Source organism: Cricetulus griseus (genome assembly GCF_003668045.3).
Source record: "Cricetulus griseus strain 17A/GY chromosome 1 unlocalized genomic scaffold, alternate assembly CriGri-PICRH-1.0 chr1_1, whole genome shotgun sequence".
Lineage (NCBI taxonomy): Eukaryota > Metazoa > Chordata > Mammalia > Rodentia > Cricetidae > Cricetulus > Cricetulus griseus.
This window is the reverse complement of record NW_023276807.1, coordinates 132,255,502-132,279,132: the sequence shown is the minus strand read 5'-3', so window position 1 is coordinate 132,279,132 and position 23,631 is coordinate 132,255,502. Positions and strand designations below refer to the sequence as shown.

The window sequence follows — 23,631 nt, the reverse complement described above, 5'->3', positions numbered from 1 at the left end:
ACTGGCCATTGTCCTCAGGCAAGCTTCTGCCTTGACTTTCACCACTACTGAGTTTTCATCTATATGCAATTCAATTCCCGAAGGAAAAAATTCTACAACTTTTAAGTTATGGGTTGAAGCAGCCTCCTGCCCTCTGTATTTTGGAACTTAACTGCTACTATGATGGCATTGGGAGGTAAGAGCTTTAAGTCAATGGAGGCATGATTAAAAGGGCTCAGAGTGGAAGGGAATACTGTCTCCTGTTCTTTAGCCTTCCATGTAAGAATTCAAAACCAAGCCTTACCCAAATGCTGGTGCCTTTGACTTGAGTTTCCTAGCCTCTACAGCTGTGTGAAATTTCTTTTTAAAACATTTGCTTTACTTTTAATTATATGTAATTATGTGTGTATATGTGTATGTGGGTAACTGTAGAGTCCAGAGTCGAGGGATCCCCTGGAGCTGGAGTTACAGGTGGTTGTGAGCCACATAACATGGGTGCCGAGAACTGAGCTTTCTCTCCAGCCTGAAATTTCTGATCTTGACAAATCACCTAGTCTCAGGCATTCTGTGACAGCAGCACAAACAGACCAAGGTACAGACCAAACTTCAAAGTTTTGTGCTATGCCTTTAAGTGACACATAAAATCTTCCAAATGTTAAAAAGAGGTCTGAGCTGGGTGGTGGTGATGCATGCTTTTAGTCCCAGCACTGCAAGGCAGAGGCAGGTGGATCTCTGTGAGTTTGAGGTCAGCCTGGTCTACAGAGTGAGTTCCAGGGCAGCCTGGCATACACAGAGAAACTCTGTCTTTACCCAACCCCTCCCCCCCAATAAAAGAATGGCTTCATCAATGATAGTTTAGAACTGCAGGCATGCAGCAATTAGTTACTTATTAGAAGATGTGGAGCCAGGGACTTACGTGAACTCAAGCTGGATGGCATACTCTTTGGATATGAAGGGTATCTGGTCTGGGGCCAGGCGCTTTGCCAGCTGCAGAGCGCTGTCCCAGTGCTGCAGATCGCGCCTCATCTGTAGGAAAGACAAAGTCCTGAGGACAAGAAAGGCAAAGTGCTTTGCAAAGTTGTTGCCTAGAGGCAGGCTTAGAGAAAGGAATTACTTTTCTTTGTTTGTTTAAGTAATGGGACTTTCTATTTACCAAGATATTCCTATAATACACATTTTGAAAGGCAGTAATAGAGACTTCTATACTGGACAAATATCTTAGTTATTATGGTAGTCTGTGCTCCTCTCAAAAGTCAAGCCTATTTAAAAATGAAAATTTTATTCTTTAGTATTTTTCCCAATAGTGAGAAATCAAAGCTAATATAATCAGCTAATTAAAAATTTCACAATATAAGGACATCAATAAAAAATTAGGAAATACTTTAGGAATTGGTTTCCTTCCTTCCTCCCTCCCTTCCTTCCTGGGATATCAGCTTATTTTATTTTTCACAACTACCTTTCGTAATATTCTTGTACCCATTTGAGAGACCCAGAAAGTGAAGCAAAAAAAAGGCTAGGTTTTACACAATGCTACATGGCTGGTATGAGAGAGCAGGTGGGAAGCAGGGCTCTCTGCCTACCTAACTTGTCCTGCAAAGTGAGGCTGAAGGAACTACTACAGAACTAGTATAGAGCAGAGTGCTATTAGCCCTTTACAAAACTAATGGCACTTACATAACTCTTATATAAGGTTATATTTATGTTGCACATCATAATATATCATAAAAGATGGATGCAGTTTAGTTTCAATATCTGTGAGAAAAGATGACCAGATTCAGAATTTGTTTGCTTATTTCTGGCCACTACTAGTTATATAAATTACTAAGTAGTTGTACTATGAATCCATTTTCTTACCAACCACCCCAGAGGGTCAGGCATCATTACCAATACTTTAAAGAAGTAGGACCTCACTTGAGGTCAAAGGACATGCCCAAGGTCACACATAGCTGGAATCTGAATCCAGGTGTGCCTACCTCACAAGTCTGAACTTTTTTTTTTTTTCTTTTTCCAGACAGAGCCTTGTAGCCCTGGCTAGCCTGGAACTTGTTCTTTGGACCAGGCTGACGTTGAACTACAGCAGTCCTCCTGCCTCTGCCTCTTGGGTTCCTGGGTTTACAGGTAGGCAGCACCTGGGCTGGCCAGTCTATACCTCCCACTGACAGTCTGTATTGCCAGGCCTCCCTTCCCCTCTCAGCCCAGCATTTGGTTCAGTCCTCCTCCTGTGACCTTCGGCTCTAACACAGAGGAGAATTTCATGCAACAACCACAAGATCAAGAGCTTCAATGTCCTCACGTGGAAAATAGAGAGAATAACAGTACCATCCCATAAGATAGGTTGTTGCAGAGGTTAAGTGAGCTAATATAGGTTAAGTGCTTAGAAGAGCACCTGGCAATACGAGCAACCAATAAACCTCACTTACTTCTCTCTTTCCAGTTTCTGTAAGTTCCACAGTCTGTTCTCTGTGGGCACATTTAGACTTCGAATTATTTAGCAATGTTACAATACCATGCCTTTTTTATACCTCCACTGACTTCAGAGTGAAAGTGGTTTTGACATTAATGAGCACTCAGGGGCTCTGAAAGCAGAATGTCTACACTTCAGGAGAGGAAGGCAGATGTGTCTGGTGCTGAGAAGTCTGCCTACAGAGAAGGGTGACTGCCCGGTTCTCTTTGCTGTCATACCTCCAGGGCAGCCACAGGACAGTTGGATGCCAGGTACAGGTCCTGAGCCAGGTTGAAGTCATTAGTAAACATAGCAAGATGTCCTGCCAAAAGATTGTAGTCCTCGATTCCCTGCAAATCAAAGTTTCCATGAGAAGAAATAAAAGGATTTTATTTCTCAGAAGGCTTTGCTCAGTAGGAAGTGGTATCAGTTTACCTACTCAGTTGTTTCAATTAAGAGTAACTGCAATGTAAAACGTTGAATAAGCTGCATGTAGACTTTAATCTAGTGAGTCATGAAACACTGCATACCTTTATTTGCTCCAAGGACATCACTGTACCAACATCTCCGATGGTCCGGGAAACTCGGATAGCAAACTCCACCTCCATGTGATGCAGACAGGCTCTGGCCAGCTCATCCCATGCCGTTCGATCATTTAGCATCTTGCATATTTCCCAAGCATCAGAAAACCTAGGATCGAGTACACAGGCTGAACCACAACTCTGCCTTTGCTTGTCACCTACTAGGCAGTCTTGGACTGTATGTCACCAAGCATTACATGTTAGACAAATCTTCAAAACATTTCTTAAGACTATAATCAGCACTTGAAAGATATGGGGGGGAAAAAGTAGACCAAACTTTCTCCCTTCATTTGCATAGATTTTTTTCTTATCTTCTTAATGTATGTGTGTGGCATGTATGTTTGTGCAGTTGTGTGTGGCCATGGGGGCCAGAGGAGGGCACAGAATGTCCTGCTCTATCATTTTTCTGCCTTAGTCCCTGCAGGCAGGGTCTTTGACTGAATGTGGGCTTCATGGTTTTACAGTGAGGCTGGGTAGGCAGTCCCAGACACTACCAGCTGAGGTCCCTGGGCTGCTGAGGCAAGTGTTCTTACCTCCTAAGCATCTCCTAGCCCCGCTCTTACTTGGTCAGAATTTACTGTTATCAGCCCCTTCTCACCACTAATTAACAACAAATTCTAATTTGTAAAATTTTGTAGGTTGTGGGATATTTGTACACTGTGTGAAGGTTTATTGCTGTGATTGGTGTAATCAAAAGCTGAACTGCCAAAAGCTAGGTAGGAGGTATAGTGGGATTTCCAGGGACAGAAAGGAAGAGGAGGAGGAATCGAGGTGTGAAGGAGACACCAGGAGACATGGAAAGGAAACAGGAGGCGCAGGACGGAAGAGAGGTAATGCCACATGATTGAACATAGAGGAATGGAGAGATGACTCAGTGGTTAAGAACACCAGCTAGTCTTCAGAAATCCTGAGTTCAATTCCCAGCAACCACATGATGGCTCACAACCATCAGTAATGAGATCTGGTGCCCTCTTCTGGCCTGCAAGGATACATGCAGACAGAACACTGTATACGTAATAAATCTTAAAAAAAAAAAAAAAAGAAAGAAAGAAAATGATCGAACATAGATTGATATAAATGCGTAAATTTAAATTATAAGAGCTAGTTAGGAACAAGACTAAGCTGTAGGCCAAGCTTTCATAATTAATCATGTCATTATTTGGGAATTGGCTGGTGGGGCAGAAAAAGACTTGTTATATCCACACAAAATTGAAAGTTATTTTTGTTCTCACTTAAGTCTAATAAAATCAGTACTCTAGGCTGGTCTTGGTGGTGTACACCTTTAATCCCAGCACCTGGGAGGCAGAGGCAGGAGAATTTCTGTGAGTTCAAGGCTAGCCTGGTCTACAAATTGAGTTCTAGGACATTTAGGGCTACCTAGAGAGATCGTGTCTCAAAACCCCAACCAAACCAAACCAAACCAAACCAAAACCAACCAACCTCCCTTCACCCCCCCCCACGCCAAAAAGAACACCAGTATTCTATTGTTACATATGTATACATTTCAGAGTTCATCAAACTAAGTCAATGGCACATATGTTCTCTGCTGCCTTTTGTGTGTGTGTGTGTGTGTGTGTGTGTGTGTGTGTGTGTGTGTGTGTGTGTGTGTGTATGTGGATGGATGGGAAAAGAGGAAAAACAGGAGTCTATAGGACAGTGGTTCTCAATCTATGGGTCTCAACCTCTTTGGAAATTGAACAACCCTTTCACAGGGGTTGCCTAAAACCATTGGAAAATTCGGATATTTATAAAGTAGCAATGAAATATTTCTATGGTTGGGGGGGTCACCACAACATGAAGAACTGTATGGAGTTGTGTTGAGATGGGCAAGCCTGAGGAATTCATGGACTGGTGGGAGTTATAAATACAAGTTTAAGGGGAATTATTAATACAAGTTTAAGCTGAAGACAAATTTTTGTTTGTTTTGTTTTGTTGAGACAGGTCTTGCTATATAGGTCAGGCTGACTTCAGACACTGGCAGGTACACTTGGCTACCCAGGATGGTTTATTTATTTGTTTTCTTTTGAACCATGCCAGGGATTCCTAGGGCCATGTGCACAGTAGTGAAGTGCTCTACCACCAAGCTGAAGCCCTAGCCCTGGAGACAGTTTCTAGAGTCAATATGGGTGGTAATGAAGTCATGTGAGGAGATTCATCCCAGAAGAATAAATAGAGGAGAGTTCAAGAGCCCATGGGACCCTGAGAACTTATTCAAGAGCCCTAAAGAACTCAAAGTGGCCCTAGGTAAGAGGAAAAAGAAATCGCAAGCAAGGCAAAAATCAAACTTCATCATTTGTTTAATTAGAACTTTCCAATAGTGGGGCTATTTGTGGCTCTGAGTGCTTCTTTCATAATAAATCACTCATAAAAACCACACCCGACAACAGCACTTCTGATAGAATTTAGCTGTGTTTTCATACTCACTGTCATTTTTGTGTGTATGAGTATGCACATATACATGCATGTTTATGTATCTTAGGTGTATATGTGTGTATGGTACAGTGTGTGGAGGCCAGAGGACAATCTTAGGTATTATTCCTCAAATGCCATCCCTCCCCCCCTTTTTTTTAGACAAGGTCTATAATTGACCTAAATTGGTAAGCAGGCCAGGCTGACTGGGAGAGAGGCCCAGAAATCCATCCGGGCTTATGCCATTACGCCCAGCTTTTTTTCAGTGTGGGTTCTAGGAACTGAACTCAGGTCCTCACACTTGCAAGGCAAGCACTTTAATAACCAGCCCCTCCTATCTGTTATCTTATCTGAGCTTATGTTATCTGTTATCTTATCTGAGCTTCAAAATAGCCCCCGAGACAGCCCCTATTCACATCTTTTGATCAGGACACGAAGGCAAACAAGCTGCTGTCAATCACTTCCATTCCTCCCTACCGCTTGAGCATCAGGGTCTGCATCAGCATCTGTCTCAGGTCTGCAGGGTCCACATCTTTTGTGTTGTCAAGGAAGCTGTGGGTGCTGAGGTAGATGGAGTTGATTTTCCCACTCTGTGTCTGACAGGTCAGTTCTCCATTATATAACAGCAAAGGTTTGTGGGAGAAGGGAAGTTTAGTGCCACCAGCCAAAATAACCTTGGATCCTGTATTAGAAAGCAGACCCCTTAATACCTCAAGCAATGCTTGGCACAAATATTAGAAAGTTCGATTTCACTATAATGGAAATTCATTTATCAGTAAAAGTACAGTAAGTCATTGGGTACCTTGGATGGTGTCCTTGTGAAACACGTAAGTGTACACTTTGTCATCATCATAAGCAATAAATACACCTTTATCCATCGGCCAGTTTTCCCAAAGAACACCTTTAATGGTTGGTGAGAAGTCTGGAATCTCGTAGGTAGCATCATTAACCTATGAGAGAGGATTTACAAATTTGCTTCCTGTGTCTATCATTACAATCTGTCTTGTTAAGAGCCTGCCTGCAGCCAGCCCACTTCCAATTCAACCCCACTCAGATCCCTTCTTTCCCCAGTAGAGGAGCTTCTCTTCCAATTACTAAACTGTATCCTGCTTGGAAAAAACAAACAAACAAACAAAAAACCTCGAAAACCCAAACAGCCAACCAACCAAAAAACGATAGCAGGAAAATCCAGGGTCTGATAAATGGAATAGTTCATGGGAAACTGTAAGTTTAGGCACCAATGGCTCCAAGTCACTAAAAGCAGATGATGCTCAGGACGTATGGAACAACTTTTCTGGAGCATTGTTTTGAGTCAAGATTTGATCAGCTAAGGCTAGCCTGGGCTACATAGTACAATAACATCCAGTCTCAACAACTATGAGAAATCTCCATGAGACTGACACTATAAAACATTACAGAATAACAGGCAGGTTTTCCTGACATTGCTCACTAACATGATATTACACAGATGATAGCACAGGACTATAATACTTGACTCTGTAGAAGAGAAAAATTGATTTGATGGATACTTTAGTAAAAGAAACTTGTTTTTTAGCAGGTATGGTGGAACATACCTTTAATCCCAGCACTGAGAGAGAGGCAGGTGGATCACTGTGAGTTTGAGGCCAGAGTAGTGTATATAGCAAGTTCCAGGATAGTCAGAGCTATATAATGGAGAGACTCTGTCTCAGAAACAAACAAAACAACAACAAAAAACCTTCCTCATTTTATTGCATTAAAAAAGTTAAGCATTTTGAGTTTTTGTTTTGTTTCCTCAGCACTGGGGATTAAGCCCAGGGCACAGAGCTTGCTAGAAAAGCACTTTGCCATCACTGAGTTATACCTGAGCTCACAGTTTCAAATTTTCTAGACTTACAGGACAGTAAACAAATCCATCACTTTTTTCATCAATGAAGACTAATCTGGTTCCATTTGGATCAGGAAAAAGCTTTTTCACACCAACAGGATGTCGGTAATCATTAACAAACTGCCAGTCCTCAATGAAGAAATACTGAATAATGCCAGTCTAAAAAAGAAAAAGAAAAAGAAGTCTGGTCAGGGAATTTAAAGTGTGGTTAAGAAAATACTGACTTTTCACACTGAATTTTGATAATTTTAAAAGAAAAATATTATTACTTTTGATAAAGAAAGAGGCTAATGCATTTAATATATATGGAAGGTACAGACTCTGGAGAAACGAAATGGGAATTCAGAAGTAATTCAATAATCTAGTGACTGTAATATATTTATGTGGCCACAATTGATTTTATAGATTTCCTACTTTCTAGAAAAACTTTCAAAAACAAACCAGTAAACTCCAATGACACCACCAACCACACAGCAGGCTGGCAGTCAGTGACACCACTAACTACAGTAGACAGGCAGTCAGTGACACCATCAACTACAGTAGACTGGCAGTCTTATGAAAGGTTGTCCAAGTCATCTCTCACACATCTACCTTGGAGAAACTTCCAGGAAGCAGATTCTTGCCTGCTTCCAGGGATGCATGGAGCCATCCAACTCACTTTCCTCAGAGTCTGAGCTGTAGTGCTGGCTCCTTCAGTCTGGTGTAGCCTTGCAGGCTACAGATGACTACATGATAATCTGGCTTTGCTATGTACACCCACTGGAGCTTGCTGTCTCCCTACTCATCTAAGTACAGCCAAGTCAAATGAACTGCTCAGGAAGTACTGAGCAGTGTGACAGCCTTCACTGGTGAAATCTAAAAAATGTAGAAGGAAAATGTATTTACACAATTCTAATAAATGCTTCCAGAAAGTTGAAGATGACTAGCCCATTTCTTGAGGCCAGTATTGCTGTGATACCAACACTAGACAGACAAAAGCACTATATAAAACAAGAAACCAGGTGGTGCACACCTTTAATGGCAGCACCAGCAGAAGCAGTTGGATTTCTGAGTTCAAGGTCATCTTGCTCTACATAGAATGTTCCAGGGCAGCCAGGACTACACAGTGAGATCCCACCTCACAACAAAACAAAACCTCCAAAAACTAAAATTGTAGTACAACGGAGCTGGAGAGATGGCTCAGCAGTTAAGACCTGAGTTAAATTCCCACCACCAGTGGTGGCTCCCAACAATCTGTAACTCTAGTTCCAAGGGATCTGACACCCTTTTCTGGCCTCAGAGGACACCAAGAGGTATACAGAGGACATCTGTAGTATACAGATAAAACATGCAGATGAAACGCAGGGTTAATTAAAAACAAAGAAATAAACAAAAAACTCAAGAGATCAAATTTAAACCAAAGTTTTAGTAAATGAATGTAACAATATGTAAAAAGGAGAATATATTAGCACTCATTAGGGAAAGTGAGGATGGTAGAGCTATTCAGCAGCTAGTAGGTAACTGAATTGATATTTGAGTACCAAATGTCAGATTCTAGAGTCCACCCTTTGCTTTATACAATTGTCTTAGTTAGGGTTTCTGTTGCTGCCATAGAACACCATGACCAAAAACTAAGTTTGGGAAGAAAGGGTTTATTTGGCTTACACTTCCATAACAAAGTCCATCACTGAAGGAAGTCAGAAAAGGAACTCAAACAGGGCAGGAACCTGGAGGCAGGAGCTGATGCAGAGGCCATAGAGGGGAGCTGATTACTGGTTGCTCCCATGGTTTGCTCAGCCTGCTTTCTTATAGAACCCAAGACCACCAGCCCAGGGATGGTACCACCAACAATGGGTTGGGTCCCCTACTAACTGAGAGAATGCTTTACAGCTGGATATCATGGAGACATTTCCTCAACTGAATCTCCTTCCTCTCTGATGACTCTAGCTTGTGTCAATTTGACACAAAAAAGCAGCCAGTAATCAAATTGCTTAAAATCACCAAACACTGATACTAGCCAATTATGCCACCTAGATTCTACCTAAGTATATAACCAACCAGAGACTTATTTGTATTGAATTTGCTAAAGGGAGAAAAAACAATAGGAAGAGGATTAAGGTTGTAAAGCAAGAATTGGACCTTGTCCATGCTCTGCCTTCCTGAAGCTCATACGTACATCTGTTCCATAGATGAGGAAATCACTGGTTAGGGCGTGGCACAGAATCCGGCACTTATCATCCACTGCTGGGAAGAGCCGAGTCTCACGTTCTTCCTGAGCATCCAAGAGTTCATTTTCTATCTAAAATATAAAGATGTCTTATTTAGCACAGTGGTTCTCAACCTTCCTAATACCTCGACCTTTTAATACAGTTCCTCATGCTGTGGTGACTTCCAACCATAAAATTATTTCATTGCTACTTCATAATTGTGATTTTGCTACTGTTATGAATCATAATGTAAATATCTGATATGTGACCGCCAAAGGGGTTGCAGCCCATAGGTTGAGAACTGCTGATTTAGTAGTTCCTTGATTTATCCGAGTAAATAAGGTATACTGCTACATAAATTCAACTACATAATCAGACTCTCAAACTACCTTAGGCCAGCTTACACACAAAACATGACAGCTGGCACACAGGGCAGCCCTGAGGTTTATGTGCAGCAGGCTCAGTGGCTGTCCAGCTGCTAATTTCTTTGGCTTCCCGAATGCAGAGTCAAGAAATAGATGTGTGCTATACCCTGGTCTAAACTCCTGTCCTCACAGGTGCCAGTCTCTCTGGAACAACTCAATAGACACAGTTAGGTGGATCCCAACATGCAACATGCCCAATTACAGAGTGAGTTCGTTCTCTTTAGGTACTCACAGCTCATCTGCAGTTCCTTCTAGATGCAATTACCAACTGTATCATCTTACTATAGTTAATGTTGTGAGCGACACTGTTGATAGTTATCAGGCTTCCATGGCATGTGGGTAAGAAGTCAACTGAACATTGCATACAGTCAAGGAAGGACTCTGTTCATCCTTTAGCCACACTGGGTTTTCTAGTTAGTCTATACATTCTTGCTTCCCAGCCAAGGTTCTTGATAATGGACACCAAACTTAGGCTTCCAGGACAGGAGGATTATACTTACCAAATGTAACTGGATTTTGCCTTCAAAGAGTGCAGCAGCATAGTCAGAATGAAGGCAAATGCTGGCTACCGTTCCCAGATATTCCACATCTTTTAACTTTTTTACAGCTGTATCAATTTCAAAAACATTTACACACATTAAACTATAGGTAAAGTACTGCATCTATTTACTTGCAAAATGATTGTTCAATGTCACTTTGGCAAGGATCTTCTGAACAATAACCTGTTTCTGCCACTCTAAAGAAACTCTTATTGCCATGTAAGTTACCTTCATGATTCGCTAGTGGTCCATAAGAAACAAAGCAACAACAGATAAAATCACACACAGAATAAATCATGCCTTAAGTGACAGGGAAAAGAATAGAGAGGAGGGGAGGAAAGACCAAGTTCCCCTTCTATGGAAAGAGCATTAGTTAAAGGACAAAATGGAAGGAATGGGCACCATTAGTTAAGTACTTTCCAGGCTTAGATGTGCTCAGCAAAGCCACTGTGCAGAGTGAGGCCATGACACTTAATTTCACCTCATCAGCTTCATGATTCATTTAAAGTAGCTTTATTTTCTAGATTAGTCAAATTCACAGGGTAGCTACAGTCCTTTAGCAGAGGCAGAAAGGGATATTTAACCCAGGGCCTCTGTCATGGAAAACTCATACCATGCTGTCTTCACTACAGGAACAAAGAATGCAATCTGTCTAGATGCTATGCAAAAATTTTAGAGTAAAATCAAAGCCATTAAAGTTAAGAAAGAGATGTCAGGATGAAAATGAGTGGAAGACTCAGCCTCAAAAATCACTTCTTGTGCTTCCAAATAGTACAGAAAAGGAATAGTATACAAGAGTACAACACTTGGATTTAGACTTGCCATTTTCACCAAGGACATAAAACCAAGCTCGATTATTCATCCCTACAGCCAGATGATAGAGACCTACTGCGACAAAGTTGGGTTCCACATCAACGCAAACTGTGATTGGTGGCTCCTACAACAGAGTATTGAAACAGTCGTGAATCAACTGTCAAAACTGTTTCAATTTATAAACAAAGGACAGACCATATGATTTACGTACTCCTTCAATGAGGTTGGCCACAGTGACCTCAAGGAGGGAGGTGAGATATGCAATCCTTGTGTGACAAGCATCCCCGAGGATGGGCAGCTTGGTCAGGAAGACATGGAGTGAGCCTCTTTGGGTTGACAGTGCTAGCAACTGACCATCATCAGTCCAGGATAAGGTACCCAAACCTGAAATAATTTGCAAAATAAATCATCATTCAAAACCACAATATACCGTGGCAGGCAGTCAAATAAATATTGTCATGCAATAGGCATAAAAACATTAGATACCTTCTTCCCTAAATCATCTTGCTATTTCACTTTAATAAGAGAATATGGGCATTGAGTCATTTGCTGTGGCTCAAACAAAGTATACATCCATTGTACAACAGGGATTAAAGTTTGCTACTAGCCTCTGGTACCCAAGTGTACTTATAACCTTTAGTCAAGGAAGTATGGCTTATCACAATTCCTAAAGTTTAGAGAGCTTCACAGAAAGATGTTAACTTTAGTCCTCCTATAAGAATACAAACCATACAACAATCATTATTCTCCATAACTGCAATGACAAAATACCAATCAGCTTTGGCAAGATCAATACCTTTATTTTCATCATCCAGATTAATTATAGCATACATGTCTCTTAATTCTGTCAAGTCATGGATTTTTATGCTGAAAAGTAAAGAAAAAGGAGTATATTTTTTTAGTGGGTTTCATTCTGGCATTTTTGTACAGTGTTTCTAGTCACCCTTCCCACTGAACCTGCTGTTGGATCTTCCCTCATCCCTTTCCCTCTCTCCTCTCTCTCCCCTGGCCCTGCTGTTGGACCCTAACCCTCCTCCTTCTCCTCCTCCCCCGGCCCTGCTGTTGGACCCTAACCCTCCTCCCACTTTCATTCCTCATCCCACTAGGTATTTCCCTCTCTATAGCTTCAGCTTGCAGTGAATGGCTTCTTCACAGTCCCTCTATGTGCTCTGGAGCCCACTTTCAGATTTCAGGCTGCCATGAATACTGGCTAGGAAAGACTGGCGGACAAATGGGGGACTCTCTGCTGAGTTGTGGCACACTGAATTCTGGTCTTGTCCTTTGACTAACCTGCTGTTACTTAATTTCAAAGCTCTTCAATCTGTACATTTGTCCTGGTTTACAGCTGGATCAGTAGGAGAGGCAGATGGAGTGTGTTCATTCCATGTAATCTCAAACTCCCATTTTAGTTTTAAGATTGATTTTCTAGCATATTCAGTTTTATTCTTTTGTTCTGAGGCATAAAACCTTTAGATGTTTTCTGCATTAAACAGTCTTGCTATTTCACTATACATTATTGGGAGACTATGAGTGCGGACCATATGAATGTGAGCAGGAAAGGAGAGGACTTAAAATTTTTTTCATTGTAAAATGTTCAAAGAGTCCAAGGAAGTGTAAATGTCAGATGGACATCAACCACAAAATTCTGCTGATTCTCTTAAGTATCCTTCTGTGGTGGTTTGAATGGGAATGGCCTCCATAGACTCATGTATTTGAATGCTTGGCCCATGGGGAGTTGACACTATTAGGAGGTGAGGCCTTGATGGAGGAGGTGTGTCATGGGGGGTGGGCTCTGAGGTCTCATATGCTCAAGCTACACCCTGTGTGGACTCAGTCTCTTTCTGTTGCCTATGGATCAAGATATAGCTCCTTCTGCAGCACCACATTTGCCTGCACGCCACCAGGCTTTCCCACCATGATGATAATGGACTACACCTCTGAACTGTAAGCCCCAATTAAATGCTTTCCTTTTTAAAAATTGCCATGGTCAGAGTGTCTCTTCACAGCAACCCTAAGACATCTCCACATTCCCAGAAATATGTGACTCTAACTAACCAGTTATCTCCACATGTAGCAGCTTTGTTCAGAGTCTGTGATAATGCCACACTGGTTAGATTATCCTTATGGTCCCGAGCCTTAAATATCTCCTGTCCAACTTCTGGAAAGTGAGTAGAAATGGCCAGAAATGTTCCACGGGAAAAGCCAACCATGATGTAGCCATCACCATACCTATAGCAGCAAGCAATAATAGGATTAAAAAAGAGATGACTTATCAAGGCCAAAATGGCAAAAACCTTAATATGATAAGATATAATTCACTGAGGCCCTACTCTGTATCAGATAACATGCCGGGTGGTATTACACAGACTGCAATAAGGGTGCCGTATACAGAGTATAATGTTACAGACAGGCAAATAGTAAGAAAAAAAAAGCGTTTTTTTTTTCCCCTATGGTTTTTTGTACATACCAACTATAGCAGACGATGCTACCGTAGGCTTGTTGAAACTCCAGATCAACTGGGTTATCTGGTTCATTCATATGAAAAAGAAACAACATTTTCTTGCCAACTACTGCACTTATCTGCCAGGAAAGACCAGGAGATCATGGGATGAGTTACTCAGAATTTCACGAGAAGACCAACAAGCAAGTCCAAACAGCCAAAACCCCATTATGAAAACAGCGAGCCAAAGCTAGATGTGCTAAATGCTATCATTAGTATAAACCATAACTAACAAAAATAGCAAAAAGCATTTACTGATGGATAGTTTGGCAGAGGTCTTTGGCTTTATGTATTTCCAATATCCTTTTGAGATACACTATGCCTTTGTGGAAAGTTTTTTGAACTCTATACCTCTCACCAGAAACTGTGCTATTTAGGAGGGTGACTCTGGCATAGTTTTGCTGCAGCTGAATTTATTTTTTCAGTACAGAATTTTTCATTCTAAGAGGCCACTTGGCTTGTGAGCCAGCCAGGATTACAAGTGTGCATTCCTAAGGATAAGCTAGCTAACTTAAGTGACACTTTCTAATCCTCCCCCCACCACCAGGTGAGTGTGGCTGAAGTAGGATCCCTGTGTTATTCACACAAAATCAGAACTAGCTACAATTCTCACTGGAAGCTATCCTTATGTTGAGGAGAGAAAAGTGTGTATTAACCTATGTTAAAGATGATACTTTGCTATATATTGCCTGGATTACAAATGTTATCAACTACAATAGCATCAATTTAAAACAGCCTTTCAGGAAATAAAGAAACATTACCTTCTTACATATTTTCTTGTTTAGTATGAAAACTATCTGGATTCTAGAATGCTACAATACAGCAAGGAAATTATACATGTTAAAGAAGCAAGCTATGATTTTCAGAGATCTGTTTACCATCAGCAGTGTGAAAAAAAAATCTAAAGTCACACAGAAATCATTGTTTCCACTTCTTAAATTTGTTTTGCTTTTGTTTTTGAGACAGGGTTTCTCTGTGTAGCCCTGGCTGCCCAAAAAGGAAATTGACCACTATGAAACTACCAAAATGACTTGGGTGTGGACTTAAATTAGAATGCTTACTATGTTTTCAGCAGAAGAAATTCGGTCGTCTGTCTTGCTTGTGGAAAACTTGATGTCACTCGGCTCTGATTTCACTGGTGTCTACAGGGATAAGACATCATCACTGTGAATGAGCTCAGCAATCACATCACTCTCATCAGTGACAGGACACAAGCTAAGCATAGAACGAATGAAGCCCTGGGTTCAGTTCGAAATACTTTCCCTCTCTAAAACAAACCTTATAGAGTCATTCTGAATATTAATAAAACACAAACTTTGCTTTTATTTACGACTGAATTTGGATTATGAACCTGAAAATTCTATTGCCAACTACCTGGAAATTCTGGGTGAAACGGAACATGTGTTTTTCTTAAATGGACAGTTAAGTTCAAGGAAGGATTTACAGACAGCCTCAGCAAATAGCATACTGAAAGCAGCATGCATACACGATCAAGTTGCAGCCTCCCATGGGTGCAGCCAGGGTGGGGAGAGCTAGCGATCTGGGTCAGAGAAACCAACATTTCATCTCAAGAATGTAATCCATGCCCTGCTTCCCTATCCTCATTAGGGCCTGTGGTTCCGGCTATGTGCTGAGCAGTCTGAGTTCCTCTGGGGAGAAATTTACATAAAAGGTGGAAGGAGCCAGGCCTACCACACCTGAAGGGTCAGGCCAAATGCTCCAAGTCTGATATACCCTGCAGAAAATGAGCTTTAAGTTCAAAAGAATGAAACTCACAGAGAAACAGGACACTGAAAGTCCCTAAAACACAATTATGAGTGAGAGAGAGACAGAGAGAGAGAGAGAAATATATAATAAAGAGTTTAAAGATACACAGGGTGAGAAAGGGCCAGAATGTAAAATAAATAAGTAAATCTAAAAAAAAATAAATTTAAAAGTTTCATTAGACTGTACTTTTTATTTTTCAATTTTTATTTTAGATTTCTTTTATGCATATGATTTTGCTTGCATGTATGTCTGTGCACCAGGTATGTGCCTGGTGCCCTCAGAGGTCATAAGAGGCTGTTGAAAAAGGAGTTATGAAAGGTTATAATCTAGGCTGGGTGGTTTGTGGTGCACGCCTTTAATCCAGCACTTGGGAGGCAGAGGCTGGTGGATCTCTGTGAGTTCAAGCCAGCCTGGTCTACAGAGCGAGTTCCAGGACAGCCTCCAAAGCTACAGAGAAACCGTGTTTCAAAAAACCAAAAAGAAAAAAAAAAAGGAAAAAAGTCTACAGAAAGGTTGTAAGCTGTCATGCAGGTATTGGGAATCGAACCAGGGTCCTCTGTAAGAACCAGTTTCTTGACTGCTGAGCCAGTCTCTGTAGCCCAGCAAACTATACTTCTGTGTTATATATAGGAGATGCACTTTGCTGGATGAACTTCTAGAAATGGTATTGTTTGGCTGGTACGACCTGTGTAGCTTTGTCAGTTCTTTTCAAATGTCCATCTTGAAGGGGTATACATGTTTTTTAAAGATTTTTATTTATTTATTATGTATACAACATTCTGCTTCCATGTATATCTGCACACCAGAAGAGGGCACCAGATCTCATAACGGATGATTGTGGGCTACCATGTGGTTGCTGGGAATTGAACTCAGGACCTCTGGAAAAGCAGTCGGTGCTCTTAACTTCTGAGCCATCTCTCCAGCCCGAAGGGGTATACATTTTTATCTACAGTTTTATTAATATAATATGTGGCCACAACATATATCATTTTGTCAGTGTGACAGGTGAGCAACAATGTCTCAGCACTGCTTTATCATTTTGTAATTATGAGTTTCATCATTATCATGTATGAATTATTTCATACATGTATACATTACCTTTACATATATTTCAAGAAGGGCTTTAAAATAACTACCAAGTACTTTCTAAAAATAAAATATAGAATTGTCAAAGTTAAAACTTCCAGGAGGATGAGGCAGAAGTATGGGCATGTGTTTAAAGCAAGCCTGGGTTACATAATGACTTCCAGACTAGCCTGTGCTACAAAGTGAGGCCCTGTCTCAAATGCAAAAATCAGAGGGCTGGGAATGCAGTTTAGGGCGCTTGCCTAGCGTACATGGGGCCCTAGATACAATCCCTAAAACTGCAAAACCAAGACAAAACCACCAAACTAGTCTCTAGACGTGTAGCTGATATGTGGTAAGTGCTGGACAAATAATAAATGAAGCACAGGTGACACCAATGTGACTTTCTGAACCACACAGAGACACACAGCAAATAAGACAATACTTGTAATGTGTGCTTTGTCTACCACGTGACACCTTAAGTGGAAACAATTATCTTGCATGCAAATACTGGCAAGACATAATGAACTCCTGTGGTGCCCTGTAGAAACACTATTGGAAGATCAGTTCATGATTCAGGGAACAAAAATGTGCAGGTGCCTATTGAGAATGTCCAGTATGGGCAAATGGATCGGGGACACTGCAGCACGGACACAGTGTATCTACCTTTCTGTTTCTAAAGGGTACCAGAATAGAATGATCAGAATTTTAAGATTTCTAGAAATCATGTCAAAGCAAAAAACTTTTAGAATGCCAGACTAATCTTTTTTTTTTTTTTCCCTTCCAGACAGGGTTTCTCTGTGTAGCTTTGAAGCCTGTCCTGTCACTCACTCTGCAGACCAGGCTGGCCTCAAACTCGGAGATCCACCTGCCTCTGCCTCCTAAGTGCTGGAATTAAAGGCATGCACCACCATTGCCTGGCTCAGACAAATCTACAAACTATATTAGCTTGAGGCAACAGCATGACTCAGTGGATAAAAGGTGCTTGGCATATATGCCTGATGACCTGAGTTTGATCCCCAGAACCCATACAGGGGCAGGAGGGGAGAACTGACTCAACACATTTTTTTCTGACCTCTTGTGTTGAATGAGGACATGCACGTGCGTGTGTACACAAGTGCATGTACACACACACACACACACACACACACACACACACACACACAAATAATGAATAAAATTAAGGATTTTCCAAAGCTCTTTTAAAAAGATCTACACCAGTCATGTTATGATTCTGCTTAACATGGCAGAGGCACACACTTCTGCTTGACTTGTTCTAAGTATCCCAGACACAGAACCAATTCACTGTTTCCCTTGCTCACTATAAATATTAATGTCAGTGCATACCTTCAGCTAGCTTGGGCAGCCTGGACTACACCTTTCCCTCAGACCTCTGTTCATGCTGCTCTGCTTGCAGAGTGAGAGATACCTAGCATGCACAAGGTTAATGCAATAAGTGCTCTACCACTGAGCCACACTCATAACCTTCATTATAACATCTGCCTGTACTCTGTGAGTTCAAGACCAGCCTAGTCTACAAGAGCTGGTTCCAGGACCGCCTCCAAAGCCACAAAGAAACCCTATCTTGAACCTCCCCCCCCCAAAAAAAAAAATAGGAGAGCCATGGTGAGCATGAAAGCTGAAGCAGGTGGAAGGCAATCTTGATCTTTTATAACAACTTTCACTTAATTACTAGTGTCCCAAGAGAACTACATTAATTCCTTCCTGTCCACAAGGACTCCAGCACTCCTACTAGGCTCCAACTCTTCAAAGGCTCCACTGCTTCCCAACATTATATACACGAGACCATACTTCTGACACATGAACTCTTGGGCGACAAACCAAATTCAACCACTGTATACTCCATGGGAGAGATCCATGTGGCAAGGAATCAGGATTCTGTGTAGGAAGAGCAATCTGCAAGACGCTGACTCTGCCAACGACTACATGAGTGAACTTAGGAACAGCCTTGTGGGAGATCCTGAGGCAGAGGCACCCCAAGAAGCTTCGATCCCTTGTCAACAACTATGAAACACCAATGTCCTAAGCTCCTGCATGTTGAGATGTTTTGTCACCCGGCAGCAGCTGATGAATACATCACATTCCCAATTGTGTGTACAGCACAGAGCGAGGCTCATTCACGTGCCTAAGCAGATATTCCAAAGACGTTTCAGTCAATACTGAAGTGTAGACAATAGTTCGAAGAGTCATTTTCCCATTGGTGACATTAGGTAGCTACTGGCAATACAAGTTCCCTTATGGAGGGGCCCTCTTGGGATCAAATCAATCTTGGGAAATTCCAACAGTAGTAGAATTTCATCTTAAATCCTGAAGTCTTGTCAGGATTACTTTGGAAACAACTGAATATATCAATGAAAGGTTTAGAATCAAGAAACTTGATTCCCAGTCCAGAATCCTCTAGTTCTTGATATTTATCAGCATGCATACATAAAATAAGACTTAATCACAAACATGCTCACTATAGCCACAGAGCTGATATTTCCTTTAATAGGTAACTTATTCTTCTAAAAAGAAAAGTTTCCCAGTAATACATAAATACGATTTGGGTATGTGAGTGTGCAAGTGTGAAAGTACGAGTGTTCATGGGTTTCTGGGTGCTGCACATGTGTGCGGACGCCCGGGAATAAACAAGGCTTTCTCACATTTAAAACATAAGATTAGGGGCTGGAGAGATGGCTAAGTAGTTAAGTACTTGTTGTTCTTATAGAAGACCCAGGTTCAGGTCCTAGTACCCACATGATGGTTTGTAACCATCCGTAACTCCAGTTCCAGGAAATCCACATCCCTTTTTGACTTCTGTGGGTACCAGGCATTTTTGTGATGTGCAAACATAACTGTGGGCAGACACTCATACACATAAAATAATAACAGTATCTTTTAAAATATGAAATTGAATGTATATTCTACATAGTGACTTAAATTTTTTCTTTTGTTTTGTTTTTTTTCAAGACAGGGTTTCTCTGTATAGCTTTGCCTGTCCTGGAACTCACTATGTAGACCACCAAGCTGGCCTTGAACTCACAGAGATCTGCCTGCCTCTGCCTCCTAAGTGCTGGGATTAAAGGTGTGCATCACACTGCCTGGCATGACTTAAAATTTGCTACATTAGCTTGATGTAAAGCTGTTTATTATAAGGAAAATGAACCTCAGACAGCAGAGACTACAATGAGTTACCTGTCTTATTGTGTCCCCTTCCTGGTTACTAACAGTGATCATTTTATCTTCACCACCCAAAGCAAGAAGATTCTCTGTATTCCAACATCCACATGTGATTTTCTTAGTATGTTTTCCTGGAAAGAGAGACAATTTTTGCAGACACATGAACTTCTCAAAAGAATAAATAAGAATTTTGAGATGCTAATCTGTGCTATGGGGATGAACAGTCAGGGGATTCCACTCTCATCCAAGCCCTTACTTAGTGTCTGTGCAACCTTATTTCAAATGCTTTATCATGAAGCTAGAAATTAAGAAAATGGTACATAACAACTTTTCGTCTGGATAATATACACAGGCCTCAGCAGAAAACAATGTTTTCCTCTACAAATTTTGTTGATTTATCACAGAACCAGACTTGTAATGGTAATATCTTAAGAGAAGTAAATCCCTAAGCTACCATTCAGCCTGTGGTCTCATAAATCCTTGATATAAGCTGACTTTTCATTCACAATTTAACTGTTCATGATAACTACAGTATAATTTATGCTAACACTGAGGCACAAATGTGAATGTCCCTTAGTGAGACGTGTGCTAAGAAGGGAGACTCTGGGCTGGAAAGATGGCTCAGTGGTTAAGAGCAATGACTGTGGTAATTCCCAGTATCCACATGCCAGCTCATAACTGTAATTTCAGTTCCAGGGGACCCAACACCCATGGCAAAACACCAATGCACATGAAATAAATAAAATTTTAAAAAAGAAGGGAGACTCCTCACTAAGGAACAATAGAAGACACATGTCTGTGTGTGTTCAGTGCAAGTGCAATGTTTTTTCCTGAATACTTTTCCCACTGTGGGTGGCTGGACCTAAGGATGTAGTACCCATGAGCACACAGAGGGCACAAATGTATTAGAGCAGGGCAAGAGGAGGGGTGATTAGACAGACTGCAGCCTGGACATGACTGCAGGGAAGACCTCAGACACTTGCTCACCAATCAAGAGGGCTTGGGGTGTTAAATCTGCAGTGCTCACAGGATCTCACTGAGGATGGAGAGTAAGGACTTGCATGTGTGAGTTTGGCCAACAGTTGGAGAGATACAGATTCAGGAGTTCTCAGGCTACAGAGAGCATTTCAAGTCAGGAGAGCAGCATACAAAAGTGAAGGGAACATCTAGAGAAGAGCTTATAGTTGATCACAGACTAAAGGATTCAGGTGGTGCCGCACCATCAGAATGGGGAAAGGATTATGTGAAGAGAGGCCGAAAGATGCTAAAGACAAATGCCTTCCTTCTTTATTTTTTTTTTAAAGTATGTGTGTGTGTGTGTGTGTGTGTGTGTGTGTGTGTGTGTGTGTGTGTGTTTATACAAACATGGTGTGCATATGTGCATGTGTGTTCCACAGAACACATGTTGAAGTCAAAGTACAACCTTTGAGAGCTGATCCTCTCTTTCACCATGTGAGTTTCAGGGATTGAAATCAGGTTGTTAGGCTTGGTAGCCAGTGCCTTTACCTCTTGAGCTAACTCATTGGCCCATAAACTCCTTTCTTTACCAAGGAAAGGGAGAAGAAACCTTTCCTTTTCCTATACATTGTCACACTGCTCAAAACTCAGGTTAAGCATAACATCAGTAAGAACAGTTAACATGAACTACCTGACCTACTTATAGTACTCTGGCGACTGAAATGGGAGACAGGCATTATTAATTATCGTAACTGAAATTTGTGGACATTCAGAACCCTACAAAGCAAGAAATGCCAGCATCTAGTTAAGTCAAAGGAAATGTATACTATGAAATGCATATTTGGTTTCTATACAGTGCTGGTGGACCAAGCAGCCATGAGTGGGGTGACCTAATTTTTAGAAAGTTAAGAAGTGTGACTGGAAAGATGGCCCTGTGGTTAAGAGTACTTGCGCTCTTCCAGAGAACCCAAGTTCAGTTCCCAGCACCCACATCAGATGGCTCACAATGACCTGTAACTTAAGCTCCAGGGGTCCAATATCTCTGCCTCCATAAGCATCTGCACTCATGTGCACAGACACTAATACCTGCACATAATTCAAAATAATAAAAATAAATTAAAACGGTTAAGAGGAAACAGGGTCAAGCCACAAATCCCAACCAAGTGTGAGAGAAGCAATGGTAAATTTATCTAAAGGCATTAAGATGGATAATTAACTAGAATATTTTCAGGTACATTTTACATAGTAATTAAGTAGGAATGTGGACAGAATCGTATTCATGTTAAATACAAAGATCACAATAGCATCGGGTTCATATGGTAGCCCGATATGAGAGATCATGCTGTCATCTACTATCCCCATATACATCCAGTGTCAAAAATCTCTGGGACTTATAATCTATTGGAGGACATTCTCATAGATAAAGTGGGGAACAAAATGCCTACTCGTGTCATACAGAAATTTATATGGAGTTGGGCAGTGGTGGCACACGCCTTTAATCCCAGTACTTGGGAGGCAGATCTCTGAGTTCCAGGCCAGCCTGGTCTACAGAGTGAGTTCCAGGGCAGCCAGGACCACACAGAGAAACTCTGTCTTGGAAAACAAAACAAAAAACAAAACCAAAATAAGAAATTCATATGAAAAAAGTTGATTTTTGTCACTGGGAAGAAATTTTAGTTTGGTCTTTCAAACAGATTAATGATGCTTCTATTTATCTCTCATTATTTAAAATTAAAATCAATACTAAGAAGATACCTGTGAAAATTATTTGATATGACTCACTACTCTTAATGGAAAGCACTTTCTCACATGTTCTGTAGGTGCCACTATCTCCAGCGTTTGCAGCCTCCCTTAGTGGCTGGGATGCTTTTTCTGGCCACAAGCCTGAAGTTAACCCTGTTATCACTCATCGGTGTGATGCTACGATGAAAAGGGTCAATCTTCAAGGGTCTTCAAGGGGCCAAGGCCAAGTGAACAGGGGTTGGAGGAACCACAGTACCTCACACAAGGTCAAATGGACCACATACTCTGAGGCAAACTACTCATAGTCCAATGTCTGCATTCAATTGGAGTCTGGAGACAAGGTAGGGTAAGGACTGGGACCATGGATCCTATAAGCAAGCAATCAGTGAATGTTTCAGTTCACTAACTACATGGGTGAAAATTAGTATATGTTATAATACAACAACATTGACTAAAATTAGCCAAAAATGAACATATGTGATCAACAGGTGTTGACATGCATATGAGCTATTCCATGTCTAGTGATTCCATCTGAGTGTGAAAGGGAAAACAGTTACCTGATGCTTGAAGACATAGGTTGACCTTAACTCAGTCTGTCCTGTGTACCTCAGGAAATCTTAGCAAGCAGGAGAGGGATCTTCCTGGTCAGCAATCTAAGATGGACCAGGGAAGCCTTTCTCTACAGATTTTCCCTTGCAGCATCTCAAACATGTAGCCGTGCTTCTAGCCAGAACCTACCAAGAACAGGAATCTTTCGAGATGTCTGATGGTTATAAATGAGCAAATTTCCTTTAATGGTCCCAACAGCCAGGAAACTTCCATTTTTTGACCAAAGAAGGAAAGACATTTGATCCCTGTAATATTAAGATATATATTACAGAACAATTCACAATCAAAACCCCTTAGTAATGCTCTAAGAAAAACTTCCTATATAACTTCAACCTATGCTTAGAAGCTGAAGTGCAACATCATAGTTCATGGACTTTAGCTGTAGTCCCAGCACTCAGGAGGCAAAGACATTCAGATCTCTGTGAGTTCGAGGCCACCTCAGCTACAGAGTAAGACTTTGTCTCAAGAAAACAACAAACAAACAAACCCCATACAGCTTATAGTTTTTAGATCAACACTAATTGTTAAAAGAATTTTGGAGGCTGGGTGTTGGTAGCACACGCCTTTA

At 41.2% G+C, this 23,631-nt stretch overlaps 1 protein-coding gene across 3 annotated transcripts in view; it reads right to left on the bottom strand.

Annotated features, from left to right (window-relative positions):
- Window positions 1-23,631, bottom strand: part of LOC100758043 (WD repeat-containing protein 19) — a 63,862-nt gene that overhangs the window by 28,842 nt on the left and 11,389 nt on the right. Inside the window, exons 5-20 of one of the 3 annotated variants that reach the window (XM_027390743.2) lie at window positions 23,193-23,308; window positions 19,770-19,885; window positions 14,804-14,884; window positions 13,710-13,822; window positions 13,298-13,471; window positions 12,039-12,109; window positions 11,454-11,626; window positions 11,252-11,366; window positions 10,391-10,497; window positions 9,435-9,557; window positions 7,289-7,438; window positions 6,215-6,362; window positions 5,890-6,094; window positions 2,953-3,112; window positions 2,662-2,772; window positions 896-1,005 (exon numbers count right to left, since the gene is read on the bottom strand). In XM_027390743.2, coding sequence (XP_027246544.1) covers window positions 896-1,005; window positions 2,662-2,772; window positions 2,953-3,112; window positions 5,890-6,094; window positions 6,215-6,362; window positions 7,289-7,438; window positions 9,435-9,557; window positions 10,391-10,497; window positions 11,252-11,366; window positions 11,454-11,626; window positions 12,039-12,109; window positions 13,298-13,471; window positions 13,710-13,822; window positions 14,804-14,884; window positions 19,770-19,885; window positions 23,193-23,308 — 2,073 coding nt within the window. Of the gene's footprint in view, window positions 1-895; window positions 1,006-2,661; window positions 2,773-2,952; window positions 3,113-5,889; window positions 6,095-6,214; window positions 6,363-7,288; window positions 7,439-9,434; window positions 9,558-10,390; window positions 10,498-11,251; window positions 11,367-11,453; window positions 11,627-12,038; window positions 12,110-13,297; window positions 13,472-13,709; window positions 13,823-14,803; window positions 14,885-19,769; window positions 19,886-23,011; window positions 23,037-23,192; window positions 23,309-23,631 lie in introns of those variants that run through there. The other 2 variants (XM_035453420.1, XM_035453421.1) reach the window with 2 other exon arrangements.